The sequence below is a fragment of the Sceloporus occidentalis genome, unplaced genomic scaffold (genome assembly GCF_023333645.1).
Source record: "Sceloporus occidentalis isolate IW3139 unplaced genomic scaffold, rSceOcc1.0.p SCAF_6, whole genome shotgun sequence".
NCBI classification, from domain to species: Eukaryota; Metazoa; Chordata; class Lepidosauria; order Squamata; family Phrynosomatidae; genus Sceloporus; species Sceloporus occidentalis.
Window position 1 is genome coordinate 31820511 of NW_028316986.1, and position 26382 is coordinate 31846892.

General features: G+C 39.3%; 1 protein-coding gene across 1 annotated transcript; it reads left to right on the forward strand.

Annotated features, from left to right (window-relative positions):
• Nucleotides 1–32: 32 nt before the first annotated feature.
• LOC149310576 (U3 small nucleolar RNA-associated protein 25 homolog) lies at nucleotides 33–25809 on the forward strand. Its single transcript, XM_089529228.1, has 12 exons — nucleotides 33–235; nucleotides 2391–2430; nucleotides 3215–3458; nucleotides 6140–6346; nucleotides 8991–9079; nucleotides 9572–9982; nucleotides 11907–12126; nucleotides 17207–17409; nucleotides 19223–19405; nucleotides 21435–21547; nucleotides 22514–22759; nucleotides 23757–25809. The coding sequence occupies exons 1-12, from the start codon at nucleotides 132–134 to the stop codon at nucleotides 24001–24003; spliced, it is 2307 nt and encodes a 768-aa protein (XP_089385354.1). The 5' UTR covers nucleotides 33–131; the 3' UTR covers nucleotides 24004–25809.
• Nucleotides 25810–26382: the final 573 nt, after the last annotated feature.

Below are 26382 nucleotides of genomic sequence, written 5' to 3' on the forward strand. Positions count from 1 at the left end.
GGATTGTTGCTTGCAGGGGACGTAACGGTTAAAGCGGTTTCAAAGGTGCAGGCAGAGGGGACTGTCGCAAAAGCAGTGAAGCCGGCGGCCGTAAAGCGACAAAGAAGGGCAGTGCCCACGTGGGTCCCAAGATGGGGAAGAGGAAAGCCAGGCAGCAAGAGCAGATCAGCGCTTTGAGCAAGAAGCAAAAGAAGCACCTGAAGGATTTCGGGGAGGAACACCCTTTTTATGACCAGTGAATAATATGTTTCATGTTTTACATTCTACATCGTTTAATTGTACTTTTAAGGGGGGGGGGTTTGAGGGTTCGGACTCTGTATTTTAATCTTGTAAGCCGCCTCGATTGCATTTTGTAGAGAGGCGGGTTATAAATACATGTTATTATTATTATTCTGGAACTGGGGAAAAGTGGAAAGCCTTTGGGCAAAGTGTGGGCAAAGGTGGAGTGGTTCCCAAACCTTGGTCTTCCAGGTGTTTTGGACTTCAGCTCCCAGAATCCCTGACTGTTGGGGCTTTTGGGAATTGTTGTTGTTGTTGTTGTTGTTATCATCATCATCATCAAACCTTTATTACAGTCAACAGACCTCCAGGCAAAAAAATTAAAAACCGATCAAAACAGTTACAACCAGTTTGACATAGCAATGACATATTGAGCATAAATATGCAAAGTCTGTACAATTAAAAATAATACATTCAGTTAGGAGCATATCTGGCCCTTGTTGTGCAGAACAGATACTGTACACTATAAAATGAGCTAGGTCAAAAGGGGATGTTTACTGTTGATTACTAATACCAGTTTTTTATTCTTGCTGTAGTAATTATAGCCCTGCGTGTCTTGATTGCTGCAAAGCAAACTTTTGCCACCTCTTCTGTGACCCTTTTGTCAGTGTCCTTCAATAGATATCTTGTACACCAGCCCTGAGATCTTCCTTGAAATTTATCTAATAAGGGTTTTATTAATCTCAGTCTGTCATCCTTGTAGAAAATACATATGAGAAGGATATGTGATATAAATTCTACAGACCCTTCTCCACAAGGGCACAGACGATCTTTATATTCAACATGTTGGAAACGGCCTTCCAGTACTGCAGATGGAAATACGTTAAATCTCGCTTTAGAAAATGCCAAGCGATATTTGGGGTTGTAAGATTTTTCAAGTAGTTTGTGCCACCCTTTATATTAAATTCTAGGCCTAACTTAATGGGAGTTGTTATTATATAAAACAACAATTACAATTGTACCATTAAAAGTGTAAAAGTGTGTGTGTGTGTGTGTGTGTGTGTGTATATATATATAAAATACCAATATAAAATTTAAAACATGCAAAGTTGAAAATAATAATCTAAAAACAACAACTCTTGCCCCCCAATAAAACCAAGACTGACAGATCTTAAAAGGCCTGTTTAAATAAATATGTCTTTTCCTGACTGCAAAAGGCCCAGAGTCCAAATCACTTGGAGGTCCAAAGTAGGGCAATACCTGCAAGTTTAGAGCAACTTTGCCCCACCAGGAACCTTTCCAAATTGTCGGACTACAACTCCCACCATCCCCATTTAGTTGGCTGCGCATAATGGACCTTCTAGTCCAGTAGTGTAGATCCATAGAGTTGGAAGAGACCTCAAGGGCCACCCAGTCCAAACCCCCCTTCTGCCATGCAGGAACTCCAAGACACATTGCAAAAATGACCCAGTTTGAGACTGCTTTTAATGGTCCTGGCTCAATGCTTTCCTGCTTTTCTGTCTTTATTCCCAACTGTTTTGTAATTTGTTTGCTTTTTTTAACATGAAAAGCAGGACTGAAATGTTCTTCAATGCTTAATATCTTTATTTCCCTGTGTAATTGTATTATCATTATTATTTATGACTGCCATTCCTCTCCCCTGGCATACAGGGAATTGAACTCGATTCTGTAGCCAAATTCTCACCTCCGTACTTCTGCCAAAAGTATAGGTGTATAAACATTAAACCCAAGGTGTTTCCATAGTAAGAGATGCAGGTCCTCATGAAATATTGTCATGTTGCAGGACCCCATCTAAAGCGTCTTCAGCAGGTAGATGTCCAGCCCATTTTTGAAGCTGACGCATGAAAGAGAGTCCGCCACTTCTCTGGACAAATAGCTCCATTGCCAAAACTGCTGAACATCAAGAGGTTCCTTCTAATGTTCCAATCAGAGCATTAATTTTTAAGACTGTGGTGATACATCAGTGCTGCAGCCTTTTTTATCAGATGGCAAAAAGACAAAAGACAAAAAACCACAACAATAATTTATTTTGGTCATTGACCAATTATACTTGTTATTATTATTATTATTATTATACTTTATTTATATAGCGCTGTAGATTTACACAATATGATGGTGAAGAGAAGTTAATCTAAATTACTTCCTTTCAGGGATTCTGGGAAAGACAAACCAGCTCAAATTTGTGAACTGGTAAGTGCTGCTACATTTTCACATCCTTTTTCAATATTTTTATTAAGTGACTAAAATTAACTGGAAATGTTAATGCTCAGTCTGTTGCACAGTTTTGCAATGTGCAAAGCAAGAGGTGACCCTGAATCCCCATTACCTTGTCTGACTGGCTGTCTCCTGAACCAGTACCTCTTCAGTTATATTCTATTACAGCCACCTCCATCCACAATTAGCATGCCCATGATTGCTGGGGAGATTGGAGTTGGCAGGTTGTGGGAAATTGTCATAGGCAAATATGGCTGCAATGTCCCTGGATAAGGATGAGGTTGGGAATTAGTACCTTGACTACCTGCCAGTACTAATTTCAAAATAACATTTTAAAATAGAAATTGGATCCGGTCATGGCAAACTTGAATGAAGTTCTAGATCCTGGCATTACTAGTTAAGACTGATCTTGGGTAACTGGGTTAAGAAGCACCTCTGCCTGTTAAACTGGCTTCCAGTTCTGACATGGTACCCTTGCATTTTGGATTGACACTTCCATCAGCCACAGCTGGGACTGTGGGAGTTGTAGCCCAAACCATATAAAAAAAATATAGGCAGCTTGTCGACCTCCAGGTGGTGTTAAGGCTGCAAATCTCATTATCCTCCATCATTGGCTATATTGGTTAGGCTGAGCATATTGCAGTCCAACAACTTTTGGAGGCTGCTAGACATCCTCCCATAGCCTGAATTTCTTTACACAGTGTCATACATTCATGTGGTTGTATATATGTTCTGGGATATTTTTCCTTTCTATTGTTAGTCTGAAAATTCTGAGCAGTCAAGCTCAGAAAGTGATGTGGAGAGTGATTCAGAGCCCACCTCGGTGTATCACAAGCTCCTGGCCACTTTAAAAACTGCACCAGATTCAGACAATGAGGAAGAGGATGATGAATCAGAAGAAGAAAGTGACAAGGATGATACAGAAGTGGACAGTGAAGAGGTCAAGAATGAAGGAGAAACAGAGGATGAAGAAAATGAGAACAGTGGGGCTGTCCAAGAATCAGGTAGTGTATTACTCCTCAAGCCCAAATATTAATGTTAGTTATGTGTGAAACTTAATTTAGAAACATACCATTTGGAAAATGACAGGTAAAATCAGTGTGGCTCCATTAATTTACAACTGCTTAATGTCAGATTTATTGTATAGTCTGGTCATACCTGGGCAGGAAAATGTGTGGCTCTCCATAAGACTTGCTCCTTAATAAGATTGGCTTACAATTGCAGAATTAGATATTTTGATGATGGTGGTGATAATTCAGCCTCATACACAGAATTCCACATGTTCACCTAATACAACCTTCTCTCACTTCTCTTTCTCCAAATTTAATGAACTACAGCTCCCATCACTCTGCAGCATGTATTGGCCAAAGATGATGAAAGCAGAAGACTAACACATCTAGAGGAAACCAGCTCAAGGAAATCTTACATAATAGAAAAATCAGAACAAGCCAGATCTCTTAACCTTTCAGAAGCACAGGATGATTCAGAAAGAATGGTGCAGAAGTAAAGATGTTACTTGGTTTTGCACCATTCAAGTAAAGCTATTTTTATTTGGTTTTGCACTGTTCTTTTTGAATCACCCTTATCTTTCCAGCCCATTTATGTGAAGACAGTGTCAAACTACTGCTTGCCACCTGATGGGCCCAAATTGCCCTCTGGGTATTTTGAAAGAGTTTAAACAGGAAGGTAGAGAAAACTGTTTTGTATTGTATGTGCTCTGCCTGAGCTAGTTGAGGCCTGTTACCTTCTTGATGATGTAAGAACCCCTCAGTCTTTGACATTCCCAGTGTTGTGTGGAAGTTTACCATAAAATGGCCATAGCATCTGCTTTTATTGTTAAACTTGTGGTCCTTCAGCTGTGATTAAACTACTAACTCAGTGGTTCTCAGACTTTGGGTTTTGGGCTTCTACTCCCAGAAGTCCCAGCCAGCCGGTCAGGAATTCTGGCAATTAAAATCCAAAGCATCTAAAAGACCGAAGTTTGAGAACCACTACCTTAACTGATATTTTTCTTCACCATTTCCTTTACTGGTTAAGATAATCAAAGGAGGCTTTGCATTGGTAGGGTTCAGCTAATATTCCTTTTGATGTTTTGAGTGATGTATCTTGCCCGTGGTCCCAGTCTGGTGCCAACTGGATGCAGATACTGGCTCCTCTGCAACTCAGGATCAAAACAAAACTCCAAAACAGGCTTTGCAGCTTGCTGGAACAATGCCTAGTGAAACAGCTGTTTAATTAAAGAATCACAGTCCAACAGGTTCAGACCTTAGAGGGCTTTATTTCTTGTTTCTAAATACACGAGCTAGTTACTACTACTGTACAAAACCTCTTACTCTTTCAGACTCCATATTCCCAGAGTATGGTGTTTGTTCTCATATGTACAACATTCCCACGATGTGACCACTTAGTCCAGCCTCTCTTTTACAAGTTGCTATGCAACATAAGAACCAATACCTGTACAGACAGAAAACATATCATGTTTACATTTTGTCTTGTTCCGTTGACCTTGAACATCCCGTCTGCAGCTCAGGCTTCTGGCCTTCAGTTGTAGCCAATTTAGACTTCAGCAACCATTGCCACATCTGAACATTTTCACCTTAAATATACATTAACACATCTTCCCCCACAGCTATGCAGAAACTGAAAGAATGCATGACAGAGGGGCATATTGACATATGTAGCAACCATGTCTCCATATGATTGTCTCTTAAGAGATTCTGTGCCCATAACTGATACATGCATATAGAACCCCTCCATATACATATACTATCAGTATGTACTTGGAGCCCCTTCATATTGACTGAAGCCAGAGATAGCAGGGGACATGGCCAATGTTTTCAGTGGCAGAAGAGGTCAGACTTTGCACTCCATGAACATATTCTGTCAATGTTTATGCAGTCATCTGAACTCTTATGTTCCTAAATTTACAGAGCATCAGAAAAGCACTATTACACTCTTTTAATCTTTGTCTCTGGTGATTATGAAATTCCTTCTCCAAGGAAAGCCACCTGGCCATCTCTCTTTTGTCTTATAGATGGCTCTCCAAACTAATGCTCCTTCAGCTGGTGTTGGTTTGCACTGTTAAAGAGTTTGGAAATCCAATTTTAAGAAGAATAGTTATAAAGGATATGCTAACGCCATGGGGGTCCTTCTTCCCCTTTCCTTCTGCAGCTCCTTGCATTTTACTTTCCATATGTGCTCCATGGATCAGGAGATGCTTTGGAACGGTAGTGGAGAAGGGTGAGGAGAAAATTGTAAAAATAATTTCCTGTCCTTTCTGCTCATGGAAATCTCCACTTGATCAAAGTGCCTTCTATCATCTGGATTAATTCTGTTGCATAAATCTCTCCTACTGAGGAAAAAGGAACATCACCTTCTTCCCATTCCACTCACAGTAACTTCCATTGGATTGAAGAACTTTTCATCAGCAGAGAGCATGCAATAGGATGTGAGTCTTTGTTTTCAACTCCTTCCCCTTCAGGGATTCTGTGAGTTGTAGTACAACAATGTCTGTAGGCTCACAGGTTGGGAACCACTGAGTTTAGGGTAACGGATCCACAGAATCGAGATAAATACTTTCTATCAAGAAAAAGAATAATCTAGTATGGATTTGAGAATTTTGGAGACTGATGCAGTTGTGAACAGTTGCAACTACAGAGGCAAATGACTTCTTTTTATATCATAGGTAATGAAACATCCCCACAGAAAAATAGTCAAGAGAAACCTGGAGGACTAAATACATCTGCTGACCTAAAAAATGAAGTTGTTGAAGAGTTCACAGATGTACAACATGAAGCTGAGTTTAGTCTGGAAACCAATTTTATAGAAGAAGAGAGTGGTGATGCCAGAGCAGATCCAAAAGAAGGTCATTCTTCTGCAGAAGTCATGAAAGGTAACATTGTGCTGTGTTGCTGATTTTTAAAAAGCAAAGCAGGCTGAGTACTTGTAAATACGCTTCTGCAGCATTTAAAACAGACTTGTTCAAATTGGCAGCTATAAAACCCATTAGAAACCAAATAAACTTCTTGTTTATGAACCCTACTTGAGAATGCACAGATAGAATTGTCAAGCTCCTAGCAGGCCACACTGAATGTCTATTGAGTTACATTTAATTTCAGATTAATTGTAACAGATTAATTGTAAAAAGAAAGGCAAAGGTAGGAAATTTAGCACTTGTCAGCTGTTCTAGACTATAGGCCAAAACAGATTGGCAGCTTCAGCTGGCTTGGGAATGTGGTGTTTACATATGCCATGCCCCCCAAATCGCCTGGAGGTCATGCCAGTGAATACATGCCACACGGCTTCTGGGCAACCTGGGGGCATAGTGTTTAGACACCACACGCCCCAGAGGCAAAAAGGCTACTTTTTCCCCACTCCTATTTGGGACAGGAGTTGACTATAACTCCCATCAGTCCATTCAGCATGGCTAACACCTGTTTTAGTGGGAAAATAAACCATGTTCTTGCCTAACAAATGGATCAGAGCTAATAAATCTTGAGTTAATTCTTTGCAAGTTATGATTCTTCCATTGCCAAATCTCTGGAGAGAGAAACAGCTTAATTATCGAATCACAGTTTACAGTCGGCCCTTCTTATACAAAGATTTTTTTATACACGGATTCAAGCATCCACGGTTTGAAAATGTTCAAAAAAGGTATAAATTTCAAATATCAAACCTTGATTTTCCATTTTTTATAAGGAACACCATTTTGCTATGTCATTATATTTAATGGGACTTGAGCATACACGGATTTTGTTATCCACGGAGGATCTTGGAACCAAACCCCAGCGTATAACAATGGTCCACTGTATAAGATTTCTGTGTAGTTTCTTATAAAGCAGGGGTGTGGGGCCTGTGGTCCTCTAGATGCTGCTAAAAGTAAGGGATAATGGGAGGTCTACAGATTTTTCACTCTTGTAAAGGCTACAGCAAAACAATTAAAAAGATGGTTTTAAAATGCTCAGCAAGACTTTTACTATTCTTGAAAAGAGTATTCAGAATGTCACAATAGTATAAGACAATAGTATTAAAATAGTAATAAATACATACTAGTGACCTTTTTATTTTTAATATATGCTTTAAAATATTTTTAATTTTGAACACAGTTGAACACAGTGCAGAAACAATGCTGCTTGATACCACTTTAAGTATCACAAGAGGGGCCTTCTTGGTGGTTTCCCCCAAATTTTGAAACTTCTCAGGGAACTAGGTGACACTGCTTTAACTGTCTTGGCTCCATCATATGGAATCTTGCGATTTGTAGTTTTTTGTGGCACCAGAATACTGACAGAGAAGGCTAAAAATATCTCATAAAACTACAAATCCTAGAATTCCACAACATAACATTGAGCAATGGCAATCAAAGTGATATCAAACTGCACTATTTTTGCAGTACATATGCAGTTTTGCTTGGTTTGCTTACAAGAAGTTAGATAGTTTTCTGTGTGTTTTATCTATATTTTTCTGTATTGTATTGCTTTTAATTTTTCAATCAGTTACATACATTCTAAGTTCTGGTAGTGGAAGCGAGGATATAAAATGATAAACTTAATGTTCCACAGATGGTTAAGAAGTATGCACTTCAATTATATTTTCTTTTTACTGATTTTTGTCAAATCTTTTCCTTGGCCTTTTATATGAAACCCACCTAAAGCAGCATACTTACCTCTGATTGGTGATGTTTGGGTTTATACTGTCTAGAAAATAATCTGCAACCCAGCTCAAGAAAGTAAATCTTAAAAGCCAATATATTTTACAAGCCAATAAAGCAACAACATGATCATTAAAGTAATTTCACTGGAAAAGAAATCCTGATTCAAAACCATTTGAAGGACAAATACTGCAATATTTACATAAGGATGAGATTGCCATTCACTCAGCCTACCTATTCTCAGGCTTCCATGAAGAAGTGATTTTCCAACACCAAGGTTGGAATAGTGGAAAAATACTTCAGTAGCAGGAGAGCTACCACAGGCAAAGGATGCTGGTTCTCTCAGTATGCTTTTCTGTTGTGCTTCCAAATTATATACAGCCATTACAAATAATTGTCTTTTTAACCATGCCACTGTTTTCTGTGCTGTAGAAATGTTTTGCCATGTTATATATTGTTGCATTATGGCTTTGGTTTTGTTTTTTTTTAATTTTTATTTTACTATTACATTTCATGTTTAGTATTTTTGGTAGGTTTCTAATAATTAATTGTTTGTACCAGTGATACTGGCACTTTTGCACTAATCAGTTTCTTCTAAATGTTTCATAGCTTAATTTCTTTTCATAATATAACAGCTGCATAATACAGCTCAGTATCCGCTGTGGATTTGTTCCAGAACCCCCTGTGGATACCATGGATGCTTGTCCTATTATATATAGTGACATAGTAAAATGGTGCCCTTTATATAAAAATAGCAAAATCAAGGTTTGCTGTTTGGATTTTCCAGGGAGGGGGGAATTTTCAAGCCATGGATGGTTGAATCTATGGATAAAAATAAACTGTGGATATGGAGACCCAACTGTACCATTTTTATCTCTTGACACAGATCCATGTAAATGTCACTTGGATGAAGATCTAGAAGAGAAAGAAATAGATAAAATACTTGCACGCTCAAAAATTACCACCCAAGTCAAGGTAATAACATATACATGCTTCAGATTAACTTTAGCTCCTTGAATTTATTCTTTAGATTCTTTGGTTTTGTGCCCATACATTGTAACTTGTCCGTTAATGCAGAGGGAGAACTTCTAACATTGGGACATTCTGACATCCCTCAAATGGCCATTCTCCTTCCCCATTACACTGTTGTTCAGTGGGTTTTCTAGTTTTTTAGCAACCCACCCCTCTGCAATTCTAAAAGCTTAAAATGCTTCCACTGACAGTAATACATTTAAACTAAAATATGCTGGCAGTTTTGGTCTCACCCTTTTGCAGTTGGCCCCACATGCCAGCAGAATAAATCTCCCTCCTCAAGATTTTTTTCTGAAATTGAATTTATTCCTCGGGTTCCTCATTCTTGCATGAATGTGCTTGATTTCTGTAAAAGAAATCAAAGTCCTCACAAGGCCTAATGAGAGGGCAGATTGAAGTTTAGTTGTGTTTACCTTTTGTCTGTGTTCTTTTTAGTGGCCAGCACTGGGGCAGTTAGTTTTTTCTTCCATGTTGGAGAGATTTGGAACAATTAAGCCAAATAAAGACATTGATCTGAAACAGCTTCATCTCCACAAGCCATTAGCATCTACTTGGCCAAAAGTGAACAGCCTGTTCCTCTCCGTGCAACCAAAGTTGAAAGATAAACTGTTTACGCCATTGCAAAAGGAACTGTTCGATATTATGAACTCCTACAAGGATCTCTTCTACCCAGAGAGGACTGCTTTAAGAAATGGAGAAGAAGTTCGTCATGTCTACTGCCTGCATGCGTTGAACCATGTCTTGAAGGCAAATGCCCAGGTGCTTAGCAATAATGCCAAGCGAAGGGACCAGAAACCTGGAACTGATGACGATTGTTTCAGGGATCAAGGACTCACTAGGCCAAAGGTGAAAGGTTTTTCTTGAACTCTGTAGTCATTATGTGGATGACATAACTTGCACTATATTGTAATAGCCTCAAATGGAGGAATATAGCCTTAAATGGAGAAAGTAAAGACTTCCTTCAGAAATACCCCAGCAGTTGTGGAAATGAGTAGTGGTAGAAACACAACTATTCATTACTACTGGGTGGTTACAAGGGTGGAGAGAGTATACTGAATGATTGATTTTCTGCATAACTGGAGACAACTATTAACTGTGCCTGCCTGAGGATTAAGGTCTGCTGGGGAAGCCCTCCTACATGTCCCCCCAGTAAGGTCAATACTCTGTTTAGGGATCTAAAAGAGGGACTTTTCAGCTGTGGCACCCTAACTGTAGAATGCTTCCCCCTTGGAAGACTGGCTGATACCAATATTCATTTCATTTAGACACAAAGTTAAAACTTGGCTATTTATGAAGGCTTCATTAATTCATACCAAATATTGTTATACATAGTTTTAAAAACTTTAAAATCTATTTTTAACTCAGGTTTTAACTCATGTTGATATAGGGTGGGGTATAAATATTTTATAAATGCGTTTTTCCATGAGTTCAGAGTTGTTGTGCAGTAAGATATGAAATGTTTGTACTCATCAAGGTTGCAACCCGTGCCAAGTGAGTTTCTGTCTAATGCAAAACTCCAGGCCACACTTGCTTTTTAAACATGGATACAACATGTACTTGAATGCAAACAGCAAAACACACAAGTCACAATTCTTGTTTTGTCCAGGACCTCTCATTTCTGTGTGCCTTCAAGATGGCGGTTAGCTTATTGTGATGCCATGAATTTCATAGAGTTTTCTTAGGCAAGTAGTACTAAGAGGCGGTTTGCTATTAGTAAAGTATTAACATACTTTACATAAAACACCCACAAAGCTTGCTCTGATGATTAGTTGTACCCCTACAGGCTATTTTGGGGCTCTAATAGTTGGGTACTGGCACAATTTTGGCTTTGGTCCTGTATGTTTTCCCTTACATTTTCTTGATAAAACTAATGTGATTAGGGATTCACCCTGCAATAATGTATAATAAGTTGTGCCTTAGAGTGGAACATCCATTTTCTGTTCAGTCTCTACTAAATTATTATTATTATTAACCTTTATTTATAAAGCACTGTAAATTTACACAGCACTGTACATATAATCTTTTAGTCAGATGGTTCCCTGCCCTCAGGCTTACAATCTAAAAAGACACGACACAAAAGAAATAAATGAAGCCTATATATTTGTTCAATTGCACACTCTCGTAGCAGCCTATTTTTTCTTGGTGCATTGGATGATAATTGGAGAAGGAGTCTTTCCAATGGTACTCCTTGTTTTTGGAATACCATTTAGAGGCAGGCTCACCTGGCTACTCTGTTTTTAGGCACCACCCATTGGATTGTACTGTAAATACATAAATGTCACAATGTGATAAGTTGATTAGGTACCACAAATATCTAATAAACTAAAGTTGGAGTGTGGGTGTACCAATGGCTTTTCCACAATAATATATTTCTGTAGCAGATTTTTATAACAAAGAGAGCCAGTTTGATAGGGTGGCTGGAAAAGTAGAACTAAAACATGGACGACCAGGGTTCAAAACCCTGCTTGAACACAAAGTTCACTGGGTGAACTTGGGCCAATCACTGTCTTTCAGCCAAATCTACTTTGTAGGATTGTTATGAAAATAAAAATGAAAAATGTCAGTGGTTTCGTTAGGGTTAGTGTTGCCCCAGTGTGGTAACTCATACTGTCATCCCCAGGTTGCCTGGAACACCAGCCAGCTGCCCCCCACCCCTCCACCAGCCAGGCCATCTTTTCCATGGTGGAGGTGGGATACTGCTGTTGCTGAACAGCTCCACCAGACGCAGAAGGGACTACTATCTCACACTGATTTACATTTCTCTCCATAGGTACTGGTAGTGGTGCCCTTCCGAGAATCTGCTTTACGCGTGGTCCACATTTTAATTGGCCTCCTTGAATCGGCAAGTCAAAAGAAAATTGATGTGAGTAACAAAAAACGGTTTAAGGGAGAGTTTGGCTCAGATCCAGAAGAGAAACCTCCAAATCTGAAAAGGCCAGAAGATTATGAAGCTGTTTTTGCTGGAAACATTGATGACCACTTCAGAATAGGTACGGAAATTTTGTGATGAGTAATTTTAACCTGCCAAACAATTTGACAAGTATTGTTATTGTTCATTGTGTTGCAATGTCATTTGAGAAAACAACAAACTTTTTAGATGTATTCTTTTTCCCTGATGGAAAATTCCATTGTATTGCGGGGGGGGGGGGGGGGAGCTATGGAAAATTCTTTTAGGAAAATTCTTTCAGTGGGAAGAATTCCACTCCAGATCATCAGAAGTCATATCTATGTAAGAATATATGTGCAGACCATATGTCCTCCACAGGTGTTTCAATGGATGGATCTGTACTGGAAAGCCATGATTCAAAATGCACATGGCTAGAATTAGCATGTTTTGTGTGAATGAATTCATGTGTTGTCCTATGCACAGGTGATTTCCTCGTTAGAATTTTTCATGTGTAAATAGGCTTTTAGTATGTATTTTTTCTATCTATAGGTATATGTATATAAGCTCCTGATTAAAACATTGGTGTAAGTGATCATGCTGGATTAAGTTTCACATGTATAACATTTCAAATAAAACCCTACCTGTCCATCTGATTTTAAGTCTGCCTACCTAACCCTGAGACAGTGTGCTTGCCAAAGTAAGCAGCACTGATTGGGTTAATAGGCTAGCATTACTATGAGAGGGCTTCATCATATATGCTGCCTTATGAACAAGTTAAATGTGTGTATTTAAATCCAGGTTGCCTGTTTTATCATGTTATTTTTGCTGTGTTACACACTAAAGCATCCTGATACTCCCTGCCTAAATATTGCTTCTTTTTCTGTATCTTCTAAATCAGAGTTGCACCTTGTCTTTAAGCCAAATCACATTCCCAGTGGTCATTCAGAATAATGAGTCCACTTAAAAGCAAATCCTCTACTCCCTGTATACTTTATTTTAAAATTACATAGGATGAGGAGATAGATCCTGCTGTATTTGGATAACTGCTTGCTAGGTTTGAACCAGTCTAAAATCAGAATCCCACAAATTTCTGTGAGTGCCACTGCATGCACAGTCCCAGTTAGCAACTGTGGATCATTTGACGAAAGGATGGGAAATGGAGGACCAGATGTATTGTCCACCCCCCAGTCCCGCTGCCCAGCTGCACCTGTTGCCTATTCCTCCCCATCAGTGGAAAAGAGGGGTATTAAGTGTGCCACAGCTTCCTCAGCAGAGCCACAGGGGATTATGGAGAAGCTGGTTGGGTCTGAATCAGCACAGAACTGTATTCTGCTCTGTTCTGTCCAGCTCATTCTATTGATCTGTGAGAGGCTGGAGTACACCATGGCATTTCAGGAGTCAAAATTGTAGTGTGTGAGAGAGTTGTTGTTGTGTGCCGCTTCTGATCCAGCTATTGTGTTGCTTTGCAAAATGATGTCCATATAGTCAGAATGCATGTGATTTCTAGCTGAGCTCTTGTGCATACTGGCATGTTGGTTGAGCAAAATATATGTTAAGACTATTTCAGAAATCAGTGATTTCATGACTTCAGTCTGTTTTGCAGTGAACTTTTCTTACAGCTTGATTTGTAATTGGTTGACCGGCCGAACCCAAAGGGTGCTCAACAATGGCACCTTTTCATCCTGGAGATAAGTGACCAGTGGGGTCCCACAGGGCTCTGTCCTGGGCCCAGTACTGTTCAACATCTTTATCAATGACTTGGAGGAAAAAATTGGGGGAATACTTATCAAATTTGCAGATGACACCAAATTAGGAGGAATAGCTAATACTCCAGAGGACAGGATCAAAATTCAAAATGACCTGAATAGACTAGAAAGCTGGGCCACAGCTAACAAAATGAACTTCAACAGGGAGAAATGTAAGGTACTGCACTTAGGGCAGGAAAATGAAATGCACAGATATAGGATGGGGGACACCTGGCTTAAGGAGACAACATGTGAAAGGGATCTAGGAGTCCAAGTAGACCACAAGTTGAACATGAGTCAACAGTGCGATGCAGCAGCTAACAAGGCCAATGCGATTTTAGGCTGCATCAGTAGAAGTATAGTGTCTAGATCAGTGATGGGCAACCTTTTCGGCGTGGTGTGTCAAAATTCAGCAAAAAATCGAGCATAACTTGCATGGTGTGTCACTTCGACAAAAAAGCATAATTTACAACTGTAGGATACATTTTTTGAAAAATGGAGGACACGCCAAAAAAATAATGATTTTTTTAAAAATGTTAATATAAATGCAAGTTTCTTAGACATGGTCAAAATGGAGGACACTTTGTTATTTAATAACAAAAATAAAATAAAATACCAAGGCTGGGTTGTATATATTTAAAAATAAAATAAAATAAAAAACCAAGGCTGGGTTGTATATACAGTGGGCCCTCGGTATACGCGGGGGATCCGTTCCAGACCCTCCCGCGTATGCCAAAATCCGCGTATGCTCAAGTCCCATTGTCCCCAATGGCGGCGCGCGTGCACACGCACCGCCATTGGGGACTAAATTCCCCTCCTCCCCTCTTTCCCTCCCTCCCCTCCCTCCCTCCTACCTACCTGTCTATCTATCTATCTACCTACCTACCCTCCCTCCCTCCCCCTCCTGCTTACCTGCTCCATCGCCGTGCTGCCTCCTCCTCCGCCACCGCGGGAAAGTCCGGGTGCTGCTCGTGGAGGCCAAAAGGCCTGCAGGCTGCACCCGGCTCTTTCCGGGTGGCGGTGGCGGTGAGGAGGACGAGGCCTGGCTTTGTCCTCCTTGCTGCCACTGCGAAAGAGCCGAGTGCAGCCTGCAGGCCTTCTGGCCTCCAAGCTGCCCCCGGCCCTTTAAGAGCGGCAGAGGCGAGGAAGACCAGGCTTGCCCTTGCCCTCTTCAGCCCCGCTGCCGAGGAAGAAGGGCCTGGGGCAGCCTGGAAGCCTCTTGGCCTCCAACCTGTCCCCGGCCCTTTAAGAGCGGCGGAGGCGGGGAGGGCCAGGCTTCCTCGCCTCCGCCGCTCTTAAAGGGCCGGGGGAAAGGCCCTTTCCCCTGGCTGTGGTGGAGAGGAGGCCAAGGAGCAGCTCCAGAGGTCTCCATCCTCCGCCGCCTCTGTGCAAGGGCCGGGTGGTGGGCTGGAGGGTCTAGAAACCTTGCCCTATGAGGAATGACTTAGGGAGCTGGGGATGTTTAGCCTGGAGAAAAGAAGGTTAAGAGGTGATATGATAGCTCTGTTTAAATATTTGAAGGGATGTCATATTGAGGAGGGAGCAAGCTTGTTTTCTGCTGCTCCAGAGACTAGGACCCGGAGCAATGGATGCAAGCTGCAGGAAAAGAGATTCCACCTCAACATTAGGAGGAACTTCCTGACAGTAAGGGCTGTTCTACAGTGGAACACACTTCCTCGAAGTGTAGTGGAGTCTCCCTCCTTGGAGGTCTTCATGGTCATCTGTCGGGGATGCTTTGATTTGGATTTCCTGCATGGCAGGGGGTTGGACTGGAGGGCCCTAATGGTCTCTTCCAACTCTATGATTCTATGCACCTCCTGTAATGTGAAGGCAGCCTTCACACTTAATATTACCTAAAGATATTGTCTCTGAAAGGTACTGAATGACAAAACAGCACGTGCGGAAATTAGTACCTTATTACAACTGGCAGTCTACATTTTAGTTAAGTTGCCAAGGAGTTCCCTTCAGTTTTCCTCCTCCTGTCTCATCCACTTAGTAGCTGTGCTGAAAGAAACAGTTATTTTCTTTTCTGCATGGTTTGAGTTTTGTCTGCAATATCAGTTGATACATTAGCCTTGCATTAAATCAGAAGCAGGAAACTGCCATTCTTTCCCTCTCTGCATGTACTGCCTAAAATGACAAAACAGAACTGGACAGAAGTTTTGAAAAACAGGTATTTTTTGAAGCTAAACAATGCAGGAAGGCCCTGCAGCCTATTTAAAAAGGAAGTTACTGCTCCTGGAAACTTCCAGGAGAGTTAAGTCACCCTTTTGTGGGCTGGAGAGAAGAAAAAGGGCAGTTTGGGGAGTGTGAGATGTCAAGAAACACAAAAATAACCTGGGGGGGGGGGGAGAACAAACATGGCCTGTGGCTGTACAATGTCTACACTGTCAGATAGAATGGGGTGGGTAACACCCAGGTGGCAGGCTGCAGGTGAGGCCCTGCAAGTTTCTGCAGCCCTTGACAAGCCTTCCCACCAATAGTTTCCCTGCAGAAGTAAGATTTCTACTTTCCTATTTATAAACAAATTAATTGCAGGTCCACAGTTACATTTATGCAAAAGAAACATTTATGCAAACTTAAGGCTTTACCTTATTTTTATAAAAAATATTTTCAGTGGCTTACCCAGAAACAGCAGAAGACAGCACCCCAAACCTCTGGCAGTACTTCCAGCTTCCAGAACAACATTTCTGGGTCAGCAAAAAAGTTAGTAGTGGCCCATCAAGAGTTGAGAGGATTCAGAACTTGCTTTCTGACCCACAGAATATTTCTATGGGAAGGCAAGCAAAAAATATTAACAACCCTTTCTATGTAGATCTGATTCAGTCTGAGAGGAATTGTTCCACTATTGCACATACAAAATAGCTAAAAGACACAGACAAAATACAAAGGAACTTTTTTACTCATTGTGACAAACTATAAGCGAGGGGGCATCTTACAGTCCTTAGACTGGAATGATCTGCCAAAACAGATTCAACAGACACCTCACACCATGTACTATGCTACCACACTACCCATGTTATCTTCATTATTAATAGATATTTTAATACTCTATTTTAAATGTATTATGTTTAATTCTTTTTAAGGGGGGATGTTGTGATGTAATATTGTATGTGGATGTTTTAACTTGTTTGTTAGCCGCTTTGATTGTTTTATTCCAGAAAAGTGGGGTAAAATACATGTTTTATTAATTAATTAATTAATTGTTATGAATACACGATCTGAATTTAAAAGAGCATTAAAGACCAGTCTCAGATTGTTTTCATATGTGTACATCCTATCTGTCCTTTTAAATTGGTGTGTGTTTTAGCTGATGTTGTTTGTTAATTGTTGTTGTCCCCTGCCTCAATCTATACAGATGGGTGTGTGTGTTAAGAAATAACAATAACAACAACAATAATAATATCATCATCATCTTCCATATCTCTGTTTGAACAGGAGTTGCCATTCTTCAGAAGAGTATGCGGCTGTATGCACCATTTTACTCCTCTGATATCATCATTGCATCTCCCCTTGGCCTGAGGACTGTGATTGGAGCTGAGGGGGAGAAGAATAGAGACTATGATTTCCTCTCATCTATAGAAATTCTCATAATTGATGAAGTCGACATCTATCTAATGCAGAATTGGGAACATGTTTTGGTAATACTTAAAATGTATATTTTGAAAACCCACCCTCCCCTTGTTAGCATGTAGTGTCCCAGTGGCAGTGACTTATCTTGGTTCTCTGGGATACTGCCAGCATTGTTGCGCTTCTTATTGAATTAAAATTACTGGGATATTCACCCTACATTGACTGTCATGAAGTCACTGGAGTAAACAGAAGAATTGGTCATCTCAGCACCTTATATCCTTGCATCTGATCCCTAGAGCCAATTGCAATGATTCCCTTCCCTCTTTTCGTTTCTCCCTCTTTTGGTTGAACTCTTTATTTACATTTGTTATCCTCCTAGATCAATTTCATCATCATTTCATGTTTATTTACTATCATTCAATTATATATATATATATATATATATATATATATTGGTTTAGAATTTTTGTAACATTCCTAACCATCAACTAACTGGCACTTTCTGAAAATAACAATCTGAAAAGTAAGAGAAAGGTTCAGTATGGATAGTTTTAGCTTGGTGTTTATTTAGTAGTTTTTTGTTATGGGTTAATGGCTGCTGTTTAATGATTGACTAAAATATGTCTCTGTGGTTAAGACACTGACTCTGATGACTGCAAGATCAGCAGGTCGGCAGTTTGAGGCCCAAGCACTGTGTGATGGAGTGAGTTCCCATCACTAGTCCCAGCTTCTGCCAATTTAGCAGTTCGAAAGCATGTAAAAATGCAAGTAGATAAATACTGTAGGTACCACTTTGGTGGGAAAGTAACAGTGTTCTGTGCAGCCATGCTGACCACATGGTCAAAGATTCATCTTTGACAACGCTGGCTCCCTTGTCTTAGTAATGGAGATGAGCACCACCCCTACAGGACTAGACAATCTTGTCAAGGGAAAACCTTTACCTTTAAAATATATCTAGTGTACTCCTGTGATGTGCTATATGCTTTAATATGCTGTTGTTGGGTAGATTTTCTAGAACTGCTATATACTTGATAAGGTGGCTGTTTCCTTTGGTGCCAAATCGCACACTCTGAATGCTGGCCCCTGGACTAGTTTACCATTAAGTAAATTACTGCTTTCAATTCACTAATACCTCAATTTTTGAACCCAAGTAGAGATGGTATGGGGAGGGGGATTTCCTCTGAATTATATGGATATGTAGATACATGTTTTCCTGTTTCGTTAAGAACAATCACATTCTTACAATTTAGCATTCTTTTCTTTGTTTGTTTGTTTTTTCATAAAACAAAACAATGGAGCTGAGTTCCAAGGCCAAAGCTTCTCCTCTGCTAAAAATGCAGGTGTCACTAAGGTCACTTGGGTCAATGTTGTGCTGTTGCAAAGAAGCGTGAAAAAGTACAGTATCTTGGGAGATGCTTGTGATTTCACACTTGCTCCATATTGTTTTCTGTAAGCTGCAGAACAGTAAGAACTAACTAAAATTTATTTTTCATAATTTCTTTTGAAGAAAAACCAGAGTGTCTAAAATTGCAGTGATAACCAATCATGTTGCTGTAGACTTTGTGATACTAGGATGTGTTACAGTCGTAGGTGCTTCCAGTTTCTCAGATAGTGCAATTCTGGAGTTTCACAAGTGACCTTGGAGAATTAATTCAGACTTCCAAATAATACTTGTCAAAGCATAAACCCGCAAAGAATGGGATGTCTAGAAAGGCTGTCATTCTTATTATATATATTTCTTTTTATGAAAGTATGTGTGTGTGTGCTCGCGCAGACACACATACATGGACCTCAGGGGTGGTTTCTTGTCTTTCTCTCCTGCAAAGTGAAACAGAATAACATGCATCTTTCCCTTTGCTTTTTTTAAAAAATTGCTCACAGCATCTGATAAACCATCTAAATCAGTTGCCTTTGGAATCTCATGGAGTGGATTTCTCAAGAGTGCGAATGTTCAGCCTGAATAACTGGTCCAAGTACTATCGGCAGACGCTGCTGTTCAGTGGCTTGCAGGATCCACAGATCAACTCTGTCTTCAATAAGCACTGCTACAATTACAGGGGACAGGTCAGTGCCTTCGGAGCTCCAGAGAAGGCCTTTTTCCAAAGTGCATCAGAAGAAATACATTATACATTTACAAAAAGAGGGGAGGGGCTTCTCTGTGGTGACAGTATGACTTTTAAATGCCTCCTTGAGAAAAGTACCATTGAAATCACAATTCTTTATTTTCAGTGACAAACAAAATTTCCCTGTTTACCCAGGCATCTCAAAGTATTATGGATTTTTAATTGATAGATGGATATTTTTTTATCTGCGAGTCAAATAATTGTTATGGTTGTTATTGTGGAATTTTAGAATATTGTATGTGTATTTTTATATATACATTTATGTGAATTGTTCTGGGATTCCTCTTATTTTATTTATTTATTATTTTTATTATGCATTCAAACAATTTAAAATCTAAAACATTTAAAAAATAAATTACTGTCCAAAAAATGTATAACAATTTAAAACAAAGAGCATGTACTGTTGGCCCTCTGTATTTACAGATTCAACCATCCACAGCTTTTTTTAATATATATATATATATATATATATACCACAAAAACAAACTTTGATTTTGCTATCTTATGTAAAAGATTTTACTACTCTATTGTATATAGTGTGAACTGAATATCCACGGATTTTGGTATCCACGGGGATGGCCTCAGCAGATACCAAGGACCCACTGTGTGTGTCAAATTGCATAAAAGAGACTCCAAGGGCTTTAATTAAAAAATCATATTTTAACTTTGCACTTAAATGAAGCCACCGTGAATTCAGTCAGGTCTTACATTGTTGTCACCACTGAGAAGCTCTTTCCCATGTCCTTTCACAGTGTATTGCTTTCACTGTTAAGACAACAGGAGAGCTGTTTCTTCAGTTGACTTCAAGCCACCGGTAGAAGTATGTAAAGGGACAGTCTAACACTCTTATCTGTTGGGCTATTGCTGCCTTCTGCTACCACTCTCTTGCTGCTCAGTTGCTTTTCTCTCTAGCTGCTAAGTTGTTATTGAAGTTTCTCTAGCAGATGAATCTCCTCACATCTGTTCCCAGTTTAAAGAGAAATCTTCCTATGCCTCCCCTTTATAACAATGCTTTCATTCTATGTTTTGATTCCCTCTCATTAAAACAAAGATGGAACATATTCACAGGGGAACTAGATAAATTCCTCAAAGGGAAAAACAAGCCATTAAATACAAAAGTCAGATTCATCTGTACTGTGGTATTTCTGATTGCTGTGCGGGATTATAAAAACTGCACAGTGAAGAAAGCAGATCTGTTTGAAATGTAGCACTGAAGGGTAATGCTATAGATACCATGCACTACCAAAAAGACAAAGAAATGGATCCCAAGAATAAATTAAGCCTGAACTCTCACTCTAAGCCAGAATGATTAAACTGAAGCTATTATATTTAGGACACCTTTTGAGGTGACAAGACTCATGACTGATAATGCTTGGTAAAAGTAGAAGGCAACAGAAAAAGACAAAGACCACATTTCAGTTCGATTGACTCAATAAAAGAAGTTCCATACCTGTGTTTGCAGGGCTTAAGCTGGACTGCCAATGATCAGGGCCTCTTGGAAGTCTCTCATTCATAGAGATACTATAAGTTGAAACTGACTTAATGGCAAAAAACAGCAGTAAAACAAATTGTGTTATTAATTAACTTGATGGAGTTAAACGTCTGGGTGCATAAGCAGCATACATCTGAATACTTGATACTGAGACTTAACAGTGAAGGTATCTGTCACCTGTGCTTGGGAAAGTTACTCTTTTGAACCTTAGCTCCCAGAATGCTCCAGTCCAGTCAGCATGGCCAGTGAAAATTGGTCCAAAAGACTTATTTCCCCCCAGCTCTGCCTGCCATCCTTACATTCATGGCATACTTGCTTGTTTGCAGGTTGCTGGCCATTGTTCTTAGAAGCAGAATTATAGGTTAAATGGAATGATACCTTCTCATCCCACCAAACCAACTTTTTACATTCACGGGAGATGCTATAGAAGCCTAGCCAGACATTACTTTTATTTTATTGCTGCAATTGCTTCTTTCAGGTAGCTGTGAGGAATGCACCATTGACGGGCTCCATCAGTCATGTTGTAGTACAGCTTCCTCATGTTTTTCGCAAGCTAGAAGCTGAAAACTCTGTCTCTGTAATAGATGCAAGGTAAGATGGCTTTTATGCTACGCTGCACTGATGACAGCTATGTATTTTCTGCTCAGCAGAGTGTAGTGTACTGAAAAGTGTGGGTGTTTTTGCATTTGAAAAACAAGCTGGTAAAAGATCTAGCAGTGTATTGTCTCTGGAATTTGGGGGGCAAGCTGCTGCTGTGCTGTAGAACAACATTATCTCATAAATTCATAGCAAGGTCAATCTTGGAGTATGCAGCCAAAAAGGCATCATCTGCCCTTGAGAGATACTAGTAGACTGGGGGCGGCTCTGGAATTTGCAAAGGGAGAAAAGATGTCTCACAAAAAGTGGCCTGAAAGTGTTGGTGAGAAACCCCCTAAAACAGTTTACTGAGAAATGAGTGTGCCTAAAGGTCACAGAATGCTGAAAGGCTATTGTGAAGAGGTGATGAGAAGGAATTGGAAGAGAGCACGGATCTATGGATGGGTGGGTAGATAGATGCCTGGGTAGTGCTTCACATTTTAGCAAGTTGTTAGAGGTCTTGTGTCTCCCTATCTTTCTTTGATGTTTATATTTTTAAAAGTAAGGTTTATTGTTAGAATCATAGAATCGTAGAGTTGGAAGAGACCACAAGGGCCATCCAGTCCAACCCCCTGCCATGCAGGAAATCACCTTCAAGTCATTTCTGACTTAAGGCAACCCTATCTTGGGATTTTCCTGAAAGAATTTGTTCAGAGAAAGTTTGTCCATAATGTAATATGTTTGTCAAAAAGGATTCTGTTCTTCAAAAGCTTTCTGTGATGAGATATTTCTGTACTGATTTCTATTTAAAAGATTAGATTATCCTCTTAAATTGCATTTACAGTGCATTTTTTCTCTCTCTCTGCACATGCACACACATACAGATTATATGACATTTATTCTACTAATTGTATTAAATTAGATGCTGAAAATTTGATCTGTGTTGTGCAACTGAATAATATATCTTAATTTCTGAATTAGGTTTCATTTTTTCATTGACAAAGTGCTGCCTGAGTATCGAGATGCAGTCATGTCACACACGCTCATCTACGTCCCTTCCTATTTTGATTATGTGCGTCTTCGGAACTACTTCAAGAAGGAGGAGTTGAATTTTACGCATGTGTGTGAATACACCAGTAAATCTAGCATTTCCAGAGCAAGGCATTTCTTCCTGAAGGGAAACAAACAATTTCTAATTTTCACAGAACGTTTCCACTTTTATAAAAGGTAACTTTTATAAAATGTAACAAGAGCCTGCATTTTGTGTAAGCAGGGCCCTGTGTGTTGCTTTAGGAGACAATCAGGCATTGTGGAGACTTGATTCTCTTGGTTTTGAAGAGGGGAATAGTTCTGGAGGCATTTGGGGATATAGAAATTTGGTTGAGAACAGCATGTGTTGTTCACCCCCAAATGTCAGTGCTATAAAAGAATCATATAAAATTGTATTTATGTCCTCCTTTTTTGGCTTTCTGACTGGCTAGTTTTACAAGAGCATGGAAGGCTTTGATTAGTAGGCAGCAGGTCCTGCTAAGACATCTAGTTCATTGTACACCGTATACTCAGAAATGATGTCATATTCTTACATTCTAAATTCAGTGGCAAGAATAATGTTGGATGGAGATGATATAATTTAGGAAGAAGAGCTTGGAAAAGTTAGTTTGATACACTACAACGCTCAGATACCCTCAGAATCTCATGCTGGGTGTTGCATTTTGTTGCAGTTCAACAAAGTAAACTTTTCCCAACAATGAGCAGGATATACTTCATCACTTCAGAGGTTAATTTGCTAGCAAATAAGATGCAGAAAGAGCAGTAATAAATTAGAAAAGGCTCTTTTGACAGACCAGATTTTGAATAGATAATAGGAAAATACAAAATATAGACAGAGGGAGATGTTTAGGCACTCAGACACTATATTTTAGGTTTCTGGCCATCTATGGAAGTGACTTATTACTCGTTGTTGCAATTTTATTCCTTCAGCCACCAGAAATGCAAATATCCCCAAACGTCACTAACTAAGAATTGGGGATGTTAGCATTCAGTATTTTAAAAACATAAACCTTTGAGCTTCCATCACTTCTTAAAAAAATGTTCTATGTCAAAAGAAGGGCTGGACTTTTTAATTCACTCTAAATGTAATTTAATTTTCGATGATCTGAAAAACAGCTTCTTTGCTATTATGCTGCAGGTTACTATAGTAACCATTTTAATCTCTTTCTTCCAGGTACTCAATCAGAGGCATCCAGAACCTCATTTTTTATGAACTGCCAACCTATCCCCATTTCTATAGTGAAGTATGCAATATGATGAAGTTGGCAGGCAGTGGGGAAGAGTCTGCATTGACCTGTACAGTGTTATACTCCAAATATGATGCCCAGAGGTTGGCTTCTGTGGTTGGTGTTGAGCGGGCAGCCCAAATGCTCCAATCGTCAAAAAATGTACATCTTTTTGTCACTGGAGAAACAGAGTAAAAGAATGGCTAAACTGACAATTCTAAATAGACTCTTCATACCCTTGAAAAGTTAGACTGTTCATACCCATTTGGAACAGTTATTGGAAGAGGAAAGTAATTCCTACTTGAAACCTTTTCATTTTTATAAGAGCTTACAACTTAGGCAAGAAATGAAATTTCAAAAGAGATGTGTATTTATTCATTGTGTCAATGATAATAATGCCAAAGTTTAGAACATGCTGTCATTTTTATACTGGTGTTGTCCCTGTTAATTGTAGTTTTCTGTAAACCATTCCTCTTTGACCTGTTGCTTTCCTTATATTTTTGCCTACAACTCCCATTATCCTCAGCAATTGGCCACATTAGCTGGAGCTAATGTCAGTTGTAGTTATTACTTCTGGAAGCTACCTGGATGAGGACAACTCCTCTAATCCAGTGTGCTTGCTAAATATTTGTAAAGATGGCACTGGCTCTCATTTCTCCCCACTTACCCAAAATATCAGAGAGAAAAGAACAATAAAACCCACATGGCTCCATCATAGAAATAGTTGTCAGAATGTTTTAAGCCATTTTACTGAATTCTTATTAACAGTCCACTGCATTACACTAGAAGTTACCATTTAGCAGCTTTGAGAATCAGCATCATCATTTGAGTGTTGGAGCAGCACTCTGGAAGACAAGAGTTGAAATCCCCATTCAGCCATTATACAGTCAGCTCTTCTTTTACACGGATGTTTTATAGATGGATTCAAGCATCCATGGTTTGAAAATGTTCCAAAAAAGTATAAATTTCAAATATCGAACCTTAATTTTCCATTTTTTATAAGGGACACCATTTTGCTGTGTCATTATATTTAATGAGACTTGAGCATACACGGATTTTGTTATACACGGGGGATCTTGGAACCAAACCCCAGCGTATAACAAGGGTCCACTGTAACTTTGGGCACGTCACACACTCTCAGTCTTAGAAGAAGGTAATGCCAAATCTCCTCTGAATAAATTTTGCCAAGAAAACTCTATGATCCTGTTGCTGTAAGTCACAGTTGACTTGAAGGCACAAAGCAATGGACTTTAACAACACTTAGCAACACCTAAGATAAGGCCAGGGAACCTTTAACCTCCTCGGGTTTTGACTACAACAATTCCTTATCTGGAATGGGTGGAGTTGTGGGCAAAAAGGTTTGTCCCAAATACCTACAAATATCACTTCCAGAGATGCAGGGATCAGCAGATGTTTCGTGGGCCCTACTAGTTGTTCTTTAGGGCCTTGTCCACCAACCTCCACCTTTTCAAAATTGATGTGAGAAAAATCATTTGCTGACCAGACCTTATAGTGCTTAAGTAAGGCACTGAGAAAAGGATAAAAATGATCCAACAGATATAGCTCCGGCTGACATAAACTGAGGATATTACTGTATAAGCTTTTTTAAAACATTGTATAACAGGTAAAAAGAACTAGAAGCTTTTTTCACTTCACCTTAATCTTCCCTGTTGAAAGACTACAATAACAGTTCCTTCTTACATTTTTGTATATCATTGAAATTAAAGCACTGAATATTAATATGAACACACTGGGAAATTACCAAGAGCAGATGAATGTCTTATTGAAAGGCATAAATCCTTTTCAGATCTAATCCCAAAACATACCACTCATATAATGAGATGGATCTTGGCTTCTTATGTTGTTATGTAACTTCAAGTTGACTTCAACTTACAGGGTTTTACACTACACCACAATGGATCTCTTTCTTAATTGTATGATGCTTGCACTACTATTATATCTAAGCCTGGTGAAGATCATCCTCAGTGTGCAAATTTTAGATGCATTTTTTAATGACAATAAACAATCATAGCAAATTGCTCTCTAAATAATTATCAGCATGAAACTGAGATGAAGGTCGAACATAAACCACTGCCACTTTAACAATGAACCAATTAATTCTGGCATAAAACTTTCATGGACCAAGGGCCACTTCATCATATGCATGAAATTCTGTTCTCAACTGCAGGTATATAATTGTTATAATAGTGGAGCATAAATAGTGAGGGTGTTGGGAAATGAAGTATAGAAACTACAGACAGTGAAAATTACATTAACAGCAGTTGCTGTTGCTGTTGCCAATTATACAATCATGCTTACCCTAGGGAAGCTAATTATCAAATATCTGATTAAAATAAATAGTCAGCCAAGGGTTAGGAAACCTATATCTCTGAAAAAAGTGCATTCTAATCCCCATCAAAATGGCCACAAAATTGGAGTTGTATTCCAATAATTATCAGTTCTCGTCCTATATGTGAGCAACAGTAGGTTCTATTTCCAAATTATTATAGTAAATATTTCAAACACATTTGTTATAATCCCATTTGTACATTTTGCATGTTATATTTTAAAGTA

Bases quoted from the DNA above. Each gene is read 5' to 3' on its own strand.
- LOC149310576 (XM_089529228.1), top strand. From the start codon at position 132: ATGGGGAAGAGGAAAGCCAGGCAGCAAGAGCAGATCAGCGCTTTGAGC. The intron at 3,459-6,139 runs GTAGTGTATTAC...TTTATATCATAG, and splicing joins TGGGGCTGTCCAAGAATCAG to GTAATGAAACATCCCCACAG. The intron at 22,760-23,756 runs GTAACTTTTATA...TCTTTCTTCCAG, and splicing joins CGTTTCCACTTTTATAAAAG to GTACTCAATCAGAGGCATCC.